At 45.6% G+C, this 13,408-nt stretch overlaps 1 protein-coding gene across 1 annotated transcript in view; it reads right to left on the minus strand.

Annotated features, from left to right (window-relative positions):
* The window catches only part of PARM1 (prostate androgen-regulated mucin-like protein 1), a 105,278-nt gene extending 93,066 nt beyond the window's left edge, over nucleotides 1-12,212 (minus strand). Inside the window, exon 1 of the mRNA XM_028100714.2 lies at nucleotides 11,912-12,212. Coding sequence (XP_027956515.1) covers nucleotides 11,912-11,954 — 43 coding nt within the window. The 5' untranslated portion in view covers nucleotides 11,955-12,212. The remainder of the gene's footprint in view (nucleotides 1-11,911) is intronic.
* Nucleotides 12,213-13,408: the final 1,196 nt, after the last annotated feature.

Consider the following 13,408-nt stretch of genomic DNA (forward strand, 5'->3'; position numbering starts at 1 on the left):
CTGTCAAATAAGTAAATAAAATCTTTTAAAAAAAGACTGTTATAAAATAAGACGAGACTGTCACTTACGGATATTTAATTTTTTTAACAAAAATTTAGCTGTAAATTTCCTCATCTCAAAAACCACATCTCCCCCTTTATGATAACCCTCCATACTCAAATGGTTCTCAGTGATGTAATGATTTCTCCTCCTTCAGCAGCGACCCTTGCCTTGGAGATCTGGGGAAGCTTCTCTTGCCAATGTGCATGGCTTTTCCTTTCTTTTCTTAAAAAATGTACTTGAGTCACTTTATTGAGATAGGATACACAAATATAAAGTGGTGCAGCAACTTTGGAAAACCATCTGATACTTCCTCAAAAATGAAACCTAGAATTACCACAGGCCCTGCTTTCCATTTCCTTTCGGAACACAGTCCCTCCCACAGAGGAGAGGTGGGGGAACGGTCCCCAGTCCTCTGGTGTCATGCTCACACCACCCAACGCAGCGCCCCCAGCACCAGGACAGGCTTATTGCCCTTGGCCATTCCCCGGCTTACAGCCCATGCTGCTCTCCTTCAAGCTGCCCGAGCACCCGCCCCCCTCAAAAATGGGCAAGTGGACCTCACTGAACAAGCAAGGCAAATGTTTTTAATATAAAGTGTCATCTTTTCTGTTCTTTGGTTTGTTTATAGGTCACTCTGCAAGTACAATCTTCAATTTTACCATTGTCCCTGAGGCTTCAAGCAAGTATGTTGTTATTTCCTAAACTTGTGTTCTTTTTGGCAGCTGCTAAATACTTAAATGTTTCTATTTGAGCCAGAAAGTACCATGAGTATTTATTGGATGATGAAGCTGAGGGCTATGCCAGCCTGGGTGACTGTAACACCAGCCATGTCGGGGGGGTCCGCCCTGCAGTGTTGATAACAAGCGTTCACAGGAATGCAGGTCTGATTCTAGTCAGGATTCAACCACTTCGAACTATTGCTTGGACTATATAGCACAATTCAGAATCACCAGTGGAGGCACAATGCAGAGTCTTTAAGGCCAGGAAAACTCTCATTCTATTCTTCAGTTTATTGGTGACTAACTTAGGCTCTCAACACTCAGCGTTAGAATTTACTTAACTTCCTCAAACATCACTGGGAAACCGCCTGTCATGCTTTCTTTAGACTCAAATCACTTTTCATCATCAGGTTATTTTTAGTTATCCAGAAAATTCTCAAAAATGTTCAAATAGTGGAGGTATCTTTATCTTTTCTAGCTGAGCTCAAAGGTGACATTTTCTTAATTGGCCAGAGAACTTAAAATGTTTCAGCTATTTTTTTTCCTTTTTTTTTTCACATTTCAGCTATTTCAAAGTGATATCCATGGAGGTGAGGAAAGGCTTACATTTTTATTTATTTTTTATTTTTTTTAAAAGATCAGTTTTATTTTGATGAATATGATTTGTAAGGCAATCAAAGTGTCTTTTTTTTTAAGATTTATTTATTTATTTGAGAAAGCGAGAATGAGAGAGAGAGAGTACATGAGACGGGGGAGGGTTAGAGGGAGAAGCAGGCTCCTCGCTGAGCAGGGAGCCCGATGCGGGACTTGATCCCAGGACTCCAGGATCATGACCTGAGCCGAAGGCAGTCGCCCAACCAACTGAGCCACCCAGGCGCCCAAGGCTTACATTTTTAAAAGAAATGTTTTGTAAGTTCATAGCTCAAAAAAAAAAGCTGATTTTAAAGTTTAGTTTCTGTAAACTTCAATGAAAACTAAAGGCTGACTCACATTTTTTTTTAAAAAGCTATTTGGAAACACTAGACATAAGCACCTGATAGTAAGCAAGTTTGCCAATGTCTCATTTTTGGGTGATCTAAGGCAAAATTTGAATTAAGTCTTCATTTTACCAACCCTCAAAAATGTGGTTTTTTTTTTTAAAGATTTTATTTATTTATTTGAGAGAGAGAGCAAGAGAGAGAGCATGAGCAGGGAGAGGGCCAGAGGGGGAGGGAGAAGCAGGCCTCCTGCTGAGCAGGGAGCCCGATGTGGGGCTGGATCCCGGGACTCCAGGGTCATGACCTGAGCCGAAGGCAGATGCTTAACCGACCGAGCCATCCAGCACCCCTCAAAAATGTATTTTACTCATTCGGTTCAACAAATATATTTTGAGTACACCCTAAGTGCCATGTAGTATTTAGCACTGGGGCTACCACAGAAAGTAAGAGACAAAATCCCAGGGGGGCAGGGATAGGTAAGGGATGGAGGGAGACAGACATTAAAGAAAAAGTAGAGGCAAAAGGCAGTTAAGGGGCACTGGGAATGTGATGTTGTTCGGTGGAACAGGCTGCAATTTTTAAAATGCTGGTCATTGAGAAGGTGACATTTGAGCAAAGGTTTTTTGGAGGTGAGGGAATTAGCCATCTGAAAAAGTATGTCGTAGACAGGGGAACCAGCCGCTGCATGCTATAAGGATGCCAGTGTGGCTGGTATAGGGTGAGCAAAGAAGATGAAGAAGCCCAGGTCCAAGAATGAACGGGGCAGCAGTTCATGTAGGTCTTAATGGTCACTTGAAGAACTTGGGATTTCGCTGAGTGCAACGCGAAGCCATTGCTAAGCTGCGAACTGAGCAATGACATCATCTACTACATTTCCATTGGATCAATTGTTGCCATGTGGAGAACAGATTTTAGGAGGGAAAGGGTCAAAGTTGGTAGACCTGAGAGAAGGCCACCACAGTATTCCAGGAGAAAGAGACAGTGGTTCACCCAGAGCGAGAGCAGTGGAAGTGGCAAATAGTGTTTGAGTCTGTATCTATTTTAAAGGTAGGGCAAAGAGATCTGGAAGGATCGGATGAGGGGTGGTGGGAGAGAGGGACTCAGAGAGGACTCGTGATTTTCAGCCTGAGCAACTAGAAAGTTGAATTGCCATTAATTGAGATGGGCAAGGCTTCATCTGGAGCCTCCTGGGGGAGGGAAGTCCAGGAGTTCAGACTTGGACATGCTGAGTTTAAGATGACTATTAGATAGTCAACCATTGATTTCTTCTGACCAAGTCAAAATTCATCATCCTCAAAGAATGAAAATTCTCTGAGGGTAGAGTTCTGTCTAATTTGTTCACTGTTGTTTCTCCAGAGTCTTGGACAATGTTTAGTACATGTAGGTTCTCAATTAAAAGTTAATTTAACAGTTATTTGCTAAGCACCCCTTATGTGTTTTGCTCTGTTCTACGTGCTGGGGACACAGTGGGGACAAAGCAGCTAAAATTCCTGCTTTGCCCACACCTTACAATCTAGTAGTGGGATGCAGGCAAGCAAATGAAGTAAAATAAATTAAACCTTCTATTTGTTGGCGTACTTGCTTAATAAACATTTGTTGAATGCTCACTCACATGGTAATCAATGTATATATCATAACCCAACAACACAGAAAATTGAGATCTTGGAGTTGGCATTCCATGCCAGCCTGACTTAGCCAAAGCCTGTTCCAGCCTTATTGCTTCTCACAAATCTCATCCTCAGGCACCTGGGTGGCTCAGTTGATTAAGTGTCTGCCTTCGGCTCAGGTCATGATCCTTGAGTCCCAGGATTGAGTCCCACATGGGGCTCCCTGCTCAGCAGGGAGTCTGCTTCTCCCTCATGCTCTCTCTCTCTCTCTCTCAAATAAATAAATAAAATCTTAAAAAAATATATGTCATTCTCACCTGATAAATATCAGGGCTGTGTGCCTCATCCTATAAGCATGTAAAGGGGTGTCTGTTCAAAATAGGACTCTTTGAAGTGGAGGGTCTAGGATGGCTGCCTTGAAGTGAGCACCCCCAGGCCACTCAGCCCTCCTTAATGGATCCAAACTAAGCAGCAAATTCCTTTTGACATCTTGAAGCATTTTCTCATTCTTTGTCCCCTTTTATAATGTTGAGGATACCTTACTTACCTGCCATTAAGGGCCACCACATTGTTTTATCCGAAAGGCTCAATTTGCAACCTTTCACAAACCTAAAAAGGTGTACTAAAGTAGGCTTTATATTCATATAAATTTGAGGAGGAATCACTTATCCCAACCCGTACCCCTCCACCCAAAATGAAACTTGATGAGTTTTCCATTCCCAGCAGCAGTAGCAAGGGGCTGGTTTGGTCTTTAGTAGCCCCCAATAATTTTAATTATTACCCCCTATTACCCTTCCACCGCCACCACATTCAGCCATCTGATATTCTCTCCATCTCACGTAACAGACCACCCCCGGGCTTTCCCATGTACTCTATGCAGAATTTCTGCAACAGCCATGACTCCTTCACAGTGTCCATTTCTTACCCAGTTTCCACATGTAATTTGATATCACACTTACTTCCCCACCAACATTTCCTAGAATATAAATGATGAATAATCTTATAACCTTGAAAACTGATCATTCCTTCTCTTGCTAAGACCTGTCTGAACAGCCCTTCGAAAAGGAGAATTCCAGGGCTCTGTCCTCTTGAATGCTGTCCCTATCAAATTGTAATTTTTTAAAAAAGATTTTATTTATTTATTTGACAGAGAAAGACACAGCGAGAGAGGGAACACAAGCAGGGGGAGCAGGAGAGGGAGAAGCAGGCTTCCCGCCGAGCAGGGAGCCCGACATGGGGCTCGATCCCAGGACCCTAGGATCACGACCTGAGCCAAAGGCAGACGCTTAATGACTGAGCCACCCAGGCGCCCCTCAAATTGTAATTTTTAAGACACAACATCCAGGGTTCCTCATCGGTTGGGTGATGGCCATATTCATCTTTTTTTTTTTTTTTCTAAGATTTTACTTATTGACAGAGAGAGATAGTGAGGGCAGGAACACAAGCAGGGGGACTGGGAGAGGGAGATGCAGGCTTCCCGCTGAGCAGGGAGCCTGATGTGGGACTCAATCCCAGGACCCTGGGACCATGACCCGAGCCAAAAGCAAACGCTTAACGACCGAGCCACCCAGGCACCCCCATATTCATCTTGATGTTGCCTCTCATGCAGCAGATCCACCGAGAGCAAGAATTCCTCCCCTGGCAGAGTGTGTGATCCACCAATAACGTGCCTCTTTTCCCAGGCCAACAAAGAGGTGTTCAGTCCACCAGATTTCTTTAGGACCCTCTGATGAACAAATGGGCATCAAAATTCCCCTGTATTGTAATTCTGAGACATACTGAAATCCCCTCGTAATTGACATAATTTGACACACTACAGTAACTCAATAGAATTACGGCGTCTTAAATATTTCCCTAAACACATATAGACAAGGCATTGTAGCTTTTGTACAGTGAAAAAAGAGAGCATCCTTTTATCCTTATGATAATTGTTATTGTTCTTCCTAAAGAATCCAAATTACAGTACAAAGCAAGAATCACATGCCGTGGAGTGTATAGCAATCAAATAAATGTTCAACACCAGTAGATTGGTATCTGTCTGCTGTCCATCTGTAGGATCACAAAAACTTTTCTAACAGAAACTAAAAAGATTTCGTAAGAAGCAGAAGCACCCATAGTAATCCATCACAGAATGTGATAGTAAGTGAACAAACTGTCAGTAATGAGGTTATGCTTCTGGACAACACAAAACTGGCAAGAATAATCATCATTTAAAAGGTAATATGTTTTAATCACTCCATTCAATCACGGCCAAAAACACACACACAAAATCAAACAAAATTTTCTCTCCTCCAATTCTTTTCACGTTCAACACCTGCACTCAAGTTCCTATGTCCTTATCTCCTCCCTGATAGAAAACAAAATCAGGTGTCAGAATGTGGACTGAGTGGAAGATATTATCATCAAAGTTGTATCCTACCACTCACCTTCTCTTGAATCGAAAAGATGTGTTTTCCAAATATCACACCGGTAACTTGCCACAATTTTTTTTCCCACTTAACAGTTACCTATTCACAGATTTCAGAGATTCTGCCATAGGTATAAAAGATGCAAATTTCTACCACAGTCTAATTGCTTAAGGGTTTCCCCCCACCCTCCATTGGCCTTGAAATTCTAATATGCTGCTTCAGGCTTTATACCTACAGATTTCAAGTGTACCAATAGACCTACCCTGTAGGAATTACGTAAACCTTATATAATTAATACTTGTGAGATGTATTAAGATCCGGGCACCGAAAAGAGCAGTGAAATCCAAACCTATTCTATAACTTTCTTTTTTAATTAGCTGCCAGCTGGATTCTAGAAGGCTTCTAGTTCCAGCTCCCAGGCAAGAACATTGCTACCATTTAAAATACGTATACCGTTTTGGTTTTTTTTTAAAGGAAAAGTCACAAGAGGCTAAGGTAATGTAGCTTCAGGAAGCCTACAGAAATCCCAGATGTTCAGAAACACGTAACAATGCACAGCTAATGGAAATGCAATCAGAGGGGTGCCTGGGTGGCTCAGTTGGTTAAGTGTCTGACTCTTCATTTTGGGTCAGGTCATGATCTCAGGGTCCTGGGATTGAGCCCAGACTTGGACTCTGGCTCCACGCACTCAGCAGGGAGTCTGCTTCAAGATTCTCTCCCTCTCCCTCTGCCCCTCCCCCCCAACTCCAGAGTGCACGCATGTTCTAAAATAAATTTAAAAAAAAGGAAATGCAATCAGATTTAAAATGTTTCACTGGAGAGCTGCTTCTGAACCTTATTCCTTGCAGTTGCTATCCTAGAGAGAGCCGCTCTGGAATCTCCCTGTCTTCCCATGAACAGACTGAAATGGAGCGGGGCAACTAAAGCTAGGTGAGGTGGGGTTCAAGGTAAAGCGAGTCCTATATCAAACCCACTGTACAGATGAACCGCAGATGAAAGGCCAAACGTTGGGTTTTTAGATAAAATACGGGATGCCCAGTTAAATTTGGATTCAAGATAAACCATGAAGAATTACTTAGTTTAAGTGTGTCCCAACTACTGTGTGAGACATGTTTAGAATTCACTGTTTATTTGAAATTCAAATTGGCCTGGGCAATCTGTATTTTTATTTGCTAAATCTGGCAACACTAGCCAAGGAAAATTAAAACAGCTTATTTTCAATTGACATTATACTGCCCTGCACCAATGGAAAACACAGATGAAAAGAATTATTTAATTGTCTATTTTGTTGTAATGATTTCTATTACTTAAAAGTGGCAAAGCTCTCAAGGTTTATAAATGACATTAAAACAGGTAAAAGACAGGTCAAAGAAATGGGCTATGCTGGTATAAGGATGACGATGAATGTTTAAAGATCCACACATCAGAAAATCTGCTGTTACATGAATTCTGTCATTTAAATAATTTAAGCTGTGACTAAAAGCAAAGTAACGCCGCACACAAATCAGTCTTATTTTATAGTCACCTTAACTGGACGATAACCCATTAGCCCCGCATTTCTAAGTAAAAAGCCAGCATTACCTAAGGCACACACTTATTACTTGCCTACCTCTTTTTAGAATTGCCACTGTCTTCTAATAAAACATTTTTTCCGCAAACAACTGTTTCAGTATCTTATTAGCAAAACAAATATTGGATTTCTAAACTAACATGTCCAGATTAAGTGACAGATACTTCCAAAAGGAAGCAAATTATTATAAATGCTACGGCAGGGTTCCGTTCATTTGGACGTTAAGACAGCCAATCCCTTTTGAAAATATTTCTAAAATGTCCCTCTCCATTGTTTCCACCTCCCCACCTCCCCACTCCCACAGGGAAAATTATTGCTTAAGAAAGTCTGATCAAACAGGCTAAATACTTGGCCAATATTTTCCTTATAAAAACACACACACAATTAGACCTGGCCCAAATGCTCAAGGTAAATTAGAGATCTGGCCATTACTGATGGTTCTGGGCTTTCAAGAGAGCCCTTCTGGATCATTCAGGCACCAGGAGCTGCCTTTTCCTAAGTTCTTTGATCGGAATCATCTAAAATTTGTGGCTCTGGGAACCTGACCTCAAGGTTTAGCTGAGTTGGGCTTCTGAAACACACCAGTTTCCAAAAGACTTTGTGGAAGAAATAAAGTCCTTTGTGAGACTTTACTTCTATTTGTTCCAGAGCATTCCTTTGGACTGTTGTGCTAAATCTGAGCTGGCACATTATTAATCTTTTCAAATTAGGCATTTAGTAGGCTCAGCTGAATATTTTCTTAATTTGCACATTAAGGTTTGCCAAAATAGCTGGCCCTGTACTGGACTATCAGTTGAGATCTTTGATTTACATAGTCTAAGCACAAATGTAGAAGCTCTGCTTCTGAGAGGATGACCTAATGGGTACCAAACACTGGTAAACGTTATTAATAAGATTAATAGAAACAACAGTGGCTAACACTTATTGAGTGCTTCCTATGTCCCAGGTGCTGTGAGTACATTGTCATTTAAAACTTTCAATAAACTTATGAGGTTTTATTTCCCCGATTTTGTGGATGAGAAAACTGAGAATGGTTAAGTTACTTGCCCTAAATTACACACTTAGTAAGTAGTGAAATTTAGCTTTGTACCTAGGCGATCTAGCTGCAGAATCTACGGGCTTACCACTTTGCAACACTGCCTCAGTAAATGTGTCAGATAACAAGGAAGAGCTTCCACCTTCTCAGGTCAGGTTTCATGGGAAGGAGGTGTCACTTCTTGGACTGTGATACAGACTTCAGAGGAATGGGAGGTGCCCAGGCTAAAGGGATGGGAGTAACCCTTCACCCCCACTCCCAAACAACCACAGGCAACCTTGCTGTTCTCATAAATGTGTGTGCAATTTTGGTTTATTTTTAATATGTTTATGATATGATTCATGAAAAGACTTTAATATGCTGATGATAAAGTATTGACATATATCCTGGATCTGTAGTGACAAGAGAGCCATAAATGTGTAGGGTGGGGTCTCCCTTCAATGATGAGAACCATTCTAGATGTTAGTCACCCAGAGAAGAGCGATCTGACAGGCCCAGAACACAGACAGTATCTCTAGCTGGGTGGTGGACTGGAGTCTAGCTCTCTTGGGTTTGATCACCAACGGTCAAGACATCGGCCTAGGTAATGGGGTGGGATGTGATAGTCTCTCTGCGGGGGGAGCAGGGACAGACAGGGCAGCATCCAGGGCAGGAAAGTAGGATCATGGGGTTTGTGCCTCTTTTTATCTACGCTTCTTTCCCTTTTGTCCTCCCTGAGTGTTGGAAAAGGCCTTTTGAGAGTTCCAGTATATCTCCGATGTCTCAGTGAGGGAGTTTCTAAATAAATGGGGACACAGAACACCAGAGAGGGGTAATGATGGCGGTGGGAAAAAAGAAGAGAATCCAGAGGGGAGAGGGAGAGGGATGAAGATGGAAGCTTCCTTCGGCCTGCCATCCTCCCTCCCTCATCAGTTCTGTAGCCAAAACTTGGGGGTGCTGCCTTGTAATTTAATTTGGAGGCAGTATTCCTATGCGCCTTGTACATAGAGATGTTTGAGAATGGTCTGTAAACCAGCCATGATAGTTCATAACACAATCAATGTTGAAAGAACTGAAGACAGTCCAAGCTCTCTTCCTTCTTTTTTTTTTTTTAAAGATTTATTTATCTCTTCCTTCTTTTTAAAATACAAGTGAATAAATGTAGAGATCATGGTTGTTGACAATGACCACATATTTGCAAGTATCCATTATACAGGCAGGAGAAAATGCTATGTATATATTGAGTGGATTTATTAAGCTAAAAAAAGGTCCCCTGCCAAACCCCATTCCTGGCTCAAGAAAGTATCACCTTCAGAGTTTTCCTGGAGGAGCAAAAAAGAAGGAAGAGTAGGTGGGGGCGGGGGAGTGGAGGAGGATGGGGAGGAAGAGGAGAAGGAGAGCAGAAGAGCAGCAACTCCTGGGTGAAACCAACCGGAGCTTTACCAAGGGAGCTGGGGGATGAGCCACAGAAACACGCAGGCCACTTTCATTTCAGGAACCCTCACCCCTCTCTCCTTTACCAACACAGCAATTTTTTTTTTCCCCTAGAAAAATGATATTTTGGTTTCTGAAAACACCCTACTTTGGGGATGCAAAGAGTCTCTTGAGGTATTTATGCCAATTTTTATATTATTTTCGTCACAATTTATTGCAGTAGCTCTAACAACACAGGGATCCCTAAAGAGGGAAGGTTGAAGCTTCATCACTCTGTTCGTAAGACGTACACAGAAACATGAACTATGTCTTCTGGGGTCTGGAGAGCCCCAGAACTGGGAGGCTGTGATCGTCTTGGTTCTGACCCCCCACCCCACGTGTGCGTGGATGAGGTTGCTCAGTGGGCCCACCAGCCCCCTCACTCCAGCAATGGATAAGGGCAATATTCTCACCCCCAGAACAGCTGGACTAAGCTCTAAAATTGACCAAGAAAAAAACTGTTGAGCTCCTTAGGATAAAAAATGCTACCTACACTGCCTGGGAGGGTTAATCCGGATATTGCCAGCTGCCAGAGCTCTTGATAAAAATTAAAAAGACAAGCCACAAGATGAAATTAGCCAACAAACCTACCCACTGGTTCTACAGGCTCACTCAAGTTTTTCTGAGCCTTGGGCTTCATGGAAAGATTTCTAGCGAGGAAGAAAGTAAAGGCACCTTTCATGTCGTGTGGTAAACATCTCTTGCTTGGAGGGTTACTGGAACTGCCTCACATGGCAATCCCGCGGTTTGGAATGAGGCTGTTACACCTGCTTGGGATCCTGGCGCTCGGAGCCCCGCCGAGGCTGCGGAGCCAAAGCCGCCAGAGTGTTTGGGAACCGTCTGCGGACGCGACTGCAAACAGTGCGGATACCAAAACCAAAAGGGGGTTTTCCTCAGGCTTTCAGCAAGTAAAGGAAGAAAACAAAAACGAAACAAAACACGCTACAATCTTAAGTTGGGAAACTTTTCCTCAAAATTGCATTACCCTTTGTGAGCGGCCAGGAAACCCCTAGCTTCTTTTCGAGGGACTGTAACGACCTGTGTCCACAAGAACAGGAACCCAAGCAATTCAGGCGGAAGAAAATCACGGACTAGAAGCATGAGTCAAATCGGCTTGTGCTATGTGGCTTTGGAACATTCTTATCAAAAACATACCAGTGTCCGCGCACTCGGGCTGCTCGTTCCACTGGTGCCTTATCCATAGTCGGTTGTCCCTTGTAGGGCTGCATTTTCTGGAAAAACTGGGTGCCCAACACCAGACTGAAAGCGTTGTCTGTCTCCCGGCCCCCACGAAGCCGAGCTCAGCCCTCCTGCTCCTCTCTCCGCAGCCCCTGCCAGAGACGCCGCCGTTGGTCCCGAGACCAGCGAGGCGCGCGCGCGGAAGCCGTCCAGAATGGGTGTCGGGGGCGGGGGCTAGTTCTAGCCAACTTGACAGTTTCTGCCACTGCACACATTTTTGGGAGGCTCCAGGCCACACGGTAGAACTGCAAACCCAGGCGGTGATCGCGAGCTCGAGCCGGGTTCAGGCAGCTGCCGGTGGGGCTGTTAGTGACGCATCATCCCCAGCGCGCAATCACGGAGGGACGCCGGACACCCGAGACCCGGGACCGCCAAATCCCGGGCGCGCGTGCAGCCACTGCTTAGAGCCTTCCAGATTATGATTCTCCCCGCCTCTCCCGGCCCTCCCGGGGTCCAATCGCCTCAAGAAGTCTGCTGCCCGACTCTGGCGGGGTGTGCTCGGAGACCTGAGAAGCCTCGAGTCGCACGCCAGTCTCGCTCACCCGGGGTTCGAACGCGTCGCGCAGCCACCTGTTCCACAAAGCCCGGAGTTTGTGTGGGCGCGGGCTGCGGCAGGAAGGACCTTGTCATACCCTCGGTCCCGCACGGCTCAGGATCTCGACAGGCTTACACCACCCCAAATCCAAGTGCGCACATACCTTCACGCAACTCCGGAGGCTCCCCCCACTCCGGCCACCCGCGCGTGGTGACTTACTTCCCGGTGTCCCCGGCTTCAGCCCCAGCCCCAGCCCCAGCCCCAGCGCTGGCCACCGGGGCCCAGAGCGCGCCCGGCCAATCCGGGAGGACGGTGCCCCCAAATACCTGCCGTGAAGATGCAGAGAGCGAAGAGAGTCTTGCAGACCATGGTACCCTGGTGTGCGGTGCCGAGCTCCGGGACTGACCGAGGGTTCGGAGCGCGGACGGCTCCTCCTCTGCCGGGCTGGCGGCCGTAGCAGCCGGGAGGCGAGGGCGGCTCTGCGCGCTCGGCCCGCGCGGCTCGGGCTGCTCCGGCGGCGGGCGGAGAAGCGAGGCAAACGCGGCGCGGTTCCGTCAGCTGCGTGTCGTCCGGCGCCCGGCGCGCTTCTACTCCATCCCAGCCGCCCGAGTCCGGGCCGCCTCTGCCGCCGCGCCGGCCCCCAGCCAAACCCCTCCCACCAGGGCCCCGCGGCGCTGGCTCGGCCACCCCTCCCCCGGCCTCCCCTCTCCCGGCGCTCGGGTCCCGGGAGCCTCGGCCCAGGGCGGCCTCTGCTGGACAGTCAGGGCGCGAGACTCGAGTTTTGACGGAGTTCAGCAAAGGTCCGGGCGTCTGGCACCCAGCTGGGAACTGAGGGGATGCAAAGAAGTGTGAGCGGCTCTCTGCCCCCGGGAATTTATCTCAACTTTTCTTATGCGAGTTTACAACAGGTGCGCATATGCCATGTTAGGCGTCACTTCGAGGAGCCAAGACCCCACTATTGCAAAAGAGAATACACATTCCTTGCCAAGTATGAGAAACTTTTCCTTCATTTCTTCAAATGTTCCTGCGTGTACTTTAAACTCTCCCACACATTCAACCCCGCTGCATTTCCTGGTGCCTGAGCCAGGATGTCTTTTATCCTTTTCAGCTTCTACCAGAAGAAATAATACTAATGTCTGGTAATAGTGATCATGGGATAACTGAGCCAGGCAACCTCCTAGGTGTGGTATCATGACTCCTTCTAACAATCTTGTGACACAGGAATTAATATTATTCCATTTTACAGACGAGAAGACCGAGGCATAGAGAAGATAAGTACTGTGCTCAAGGTCACATAGCTGGTAAGGACTGGACCCCATAATTGAGCAGTTTGTGCACCAGGGCCATAAAAACAAAGTCTAACATTTCCCGAGTGATTGTTGTGTGCTGGGCAGCGGTGCTGTACAGGTATTAACCAAGTGAAGTTCTCACAGCAATCCTTTGAGGTGGGCCTATTATATCTTCATTTTCAGGGGAGGAAATGGAAACACAGGGAGGTTTAAGTACTTGTCCAAGGCCACACAACTAGCGAATGGTACAGATAGCATGCCTGCCCAGGCACCCTGGGTTATCCCCTGTACCATACTCCCTCTCCAAAGCCCAAGGTTTCTGTATGTTCACACAGATCAAAGCTGACCTTGCACTTAGTCCTCCCCACCACCTTAGACTTGCTTATTTCTCACACCTCTATCAGATCAGATGCCAGATCACCTCCAATATCTCTGTTAGTAGGAGCCTGCTGGTCCCCTAGTCACCAGAGCTGGAAAGTGGCTGGAATTAATGAAACTTCCTAAAGAATTAATTAGCACAGGACCATTTGTAGA

The sequence above is a fragment of the Eumetopias jubatus genome, unplaced genomic scaffold, assembly GCF_037043125.1.
Source record: "Eumetopias jubatus isolate StellerSeaLion01/CBP00866 unplaced genomic scaffold, mEumJub1_p1.0 scaffold_2, whole genome shotgun sequence".
Classification (NCBI taxonomy): Eukaryota; Metazoa; Chordata; class Mammalia; order Carnivora; family Otariidae; genus Eumetopias; species Eumetopias jubatus.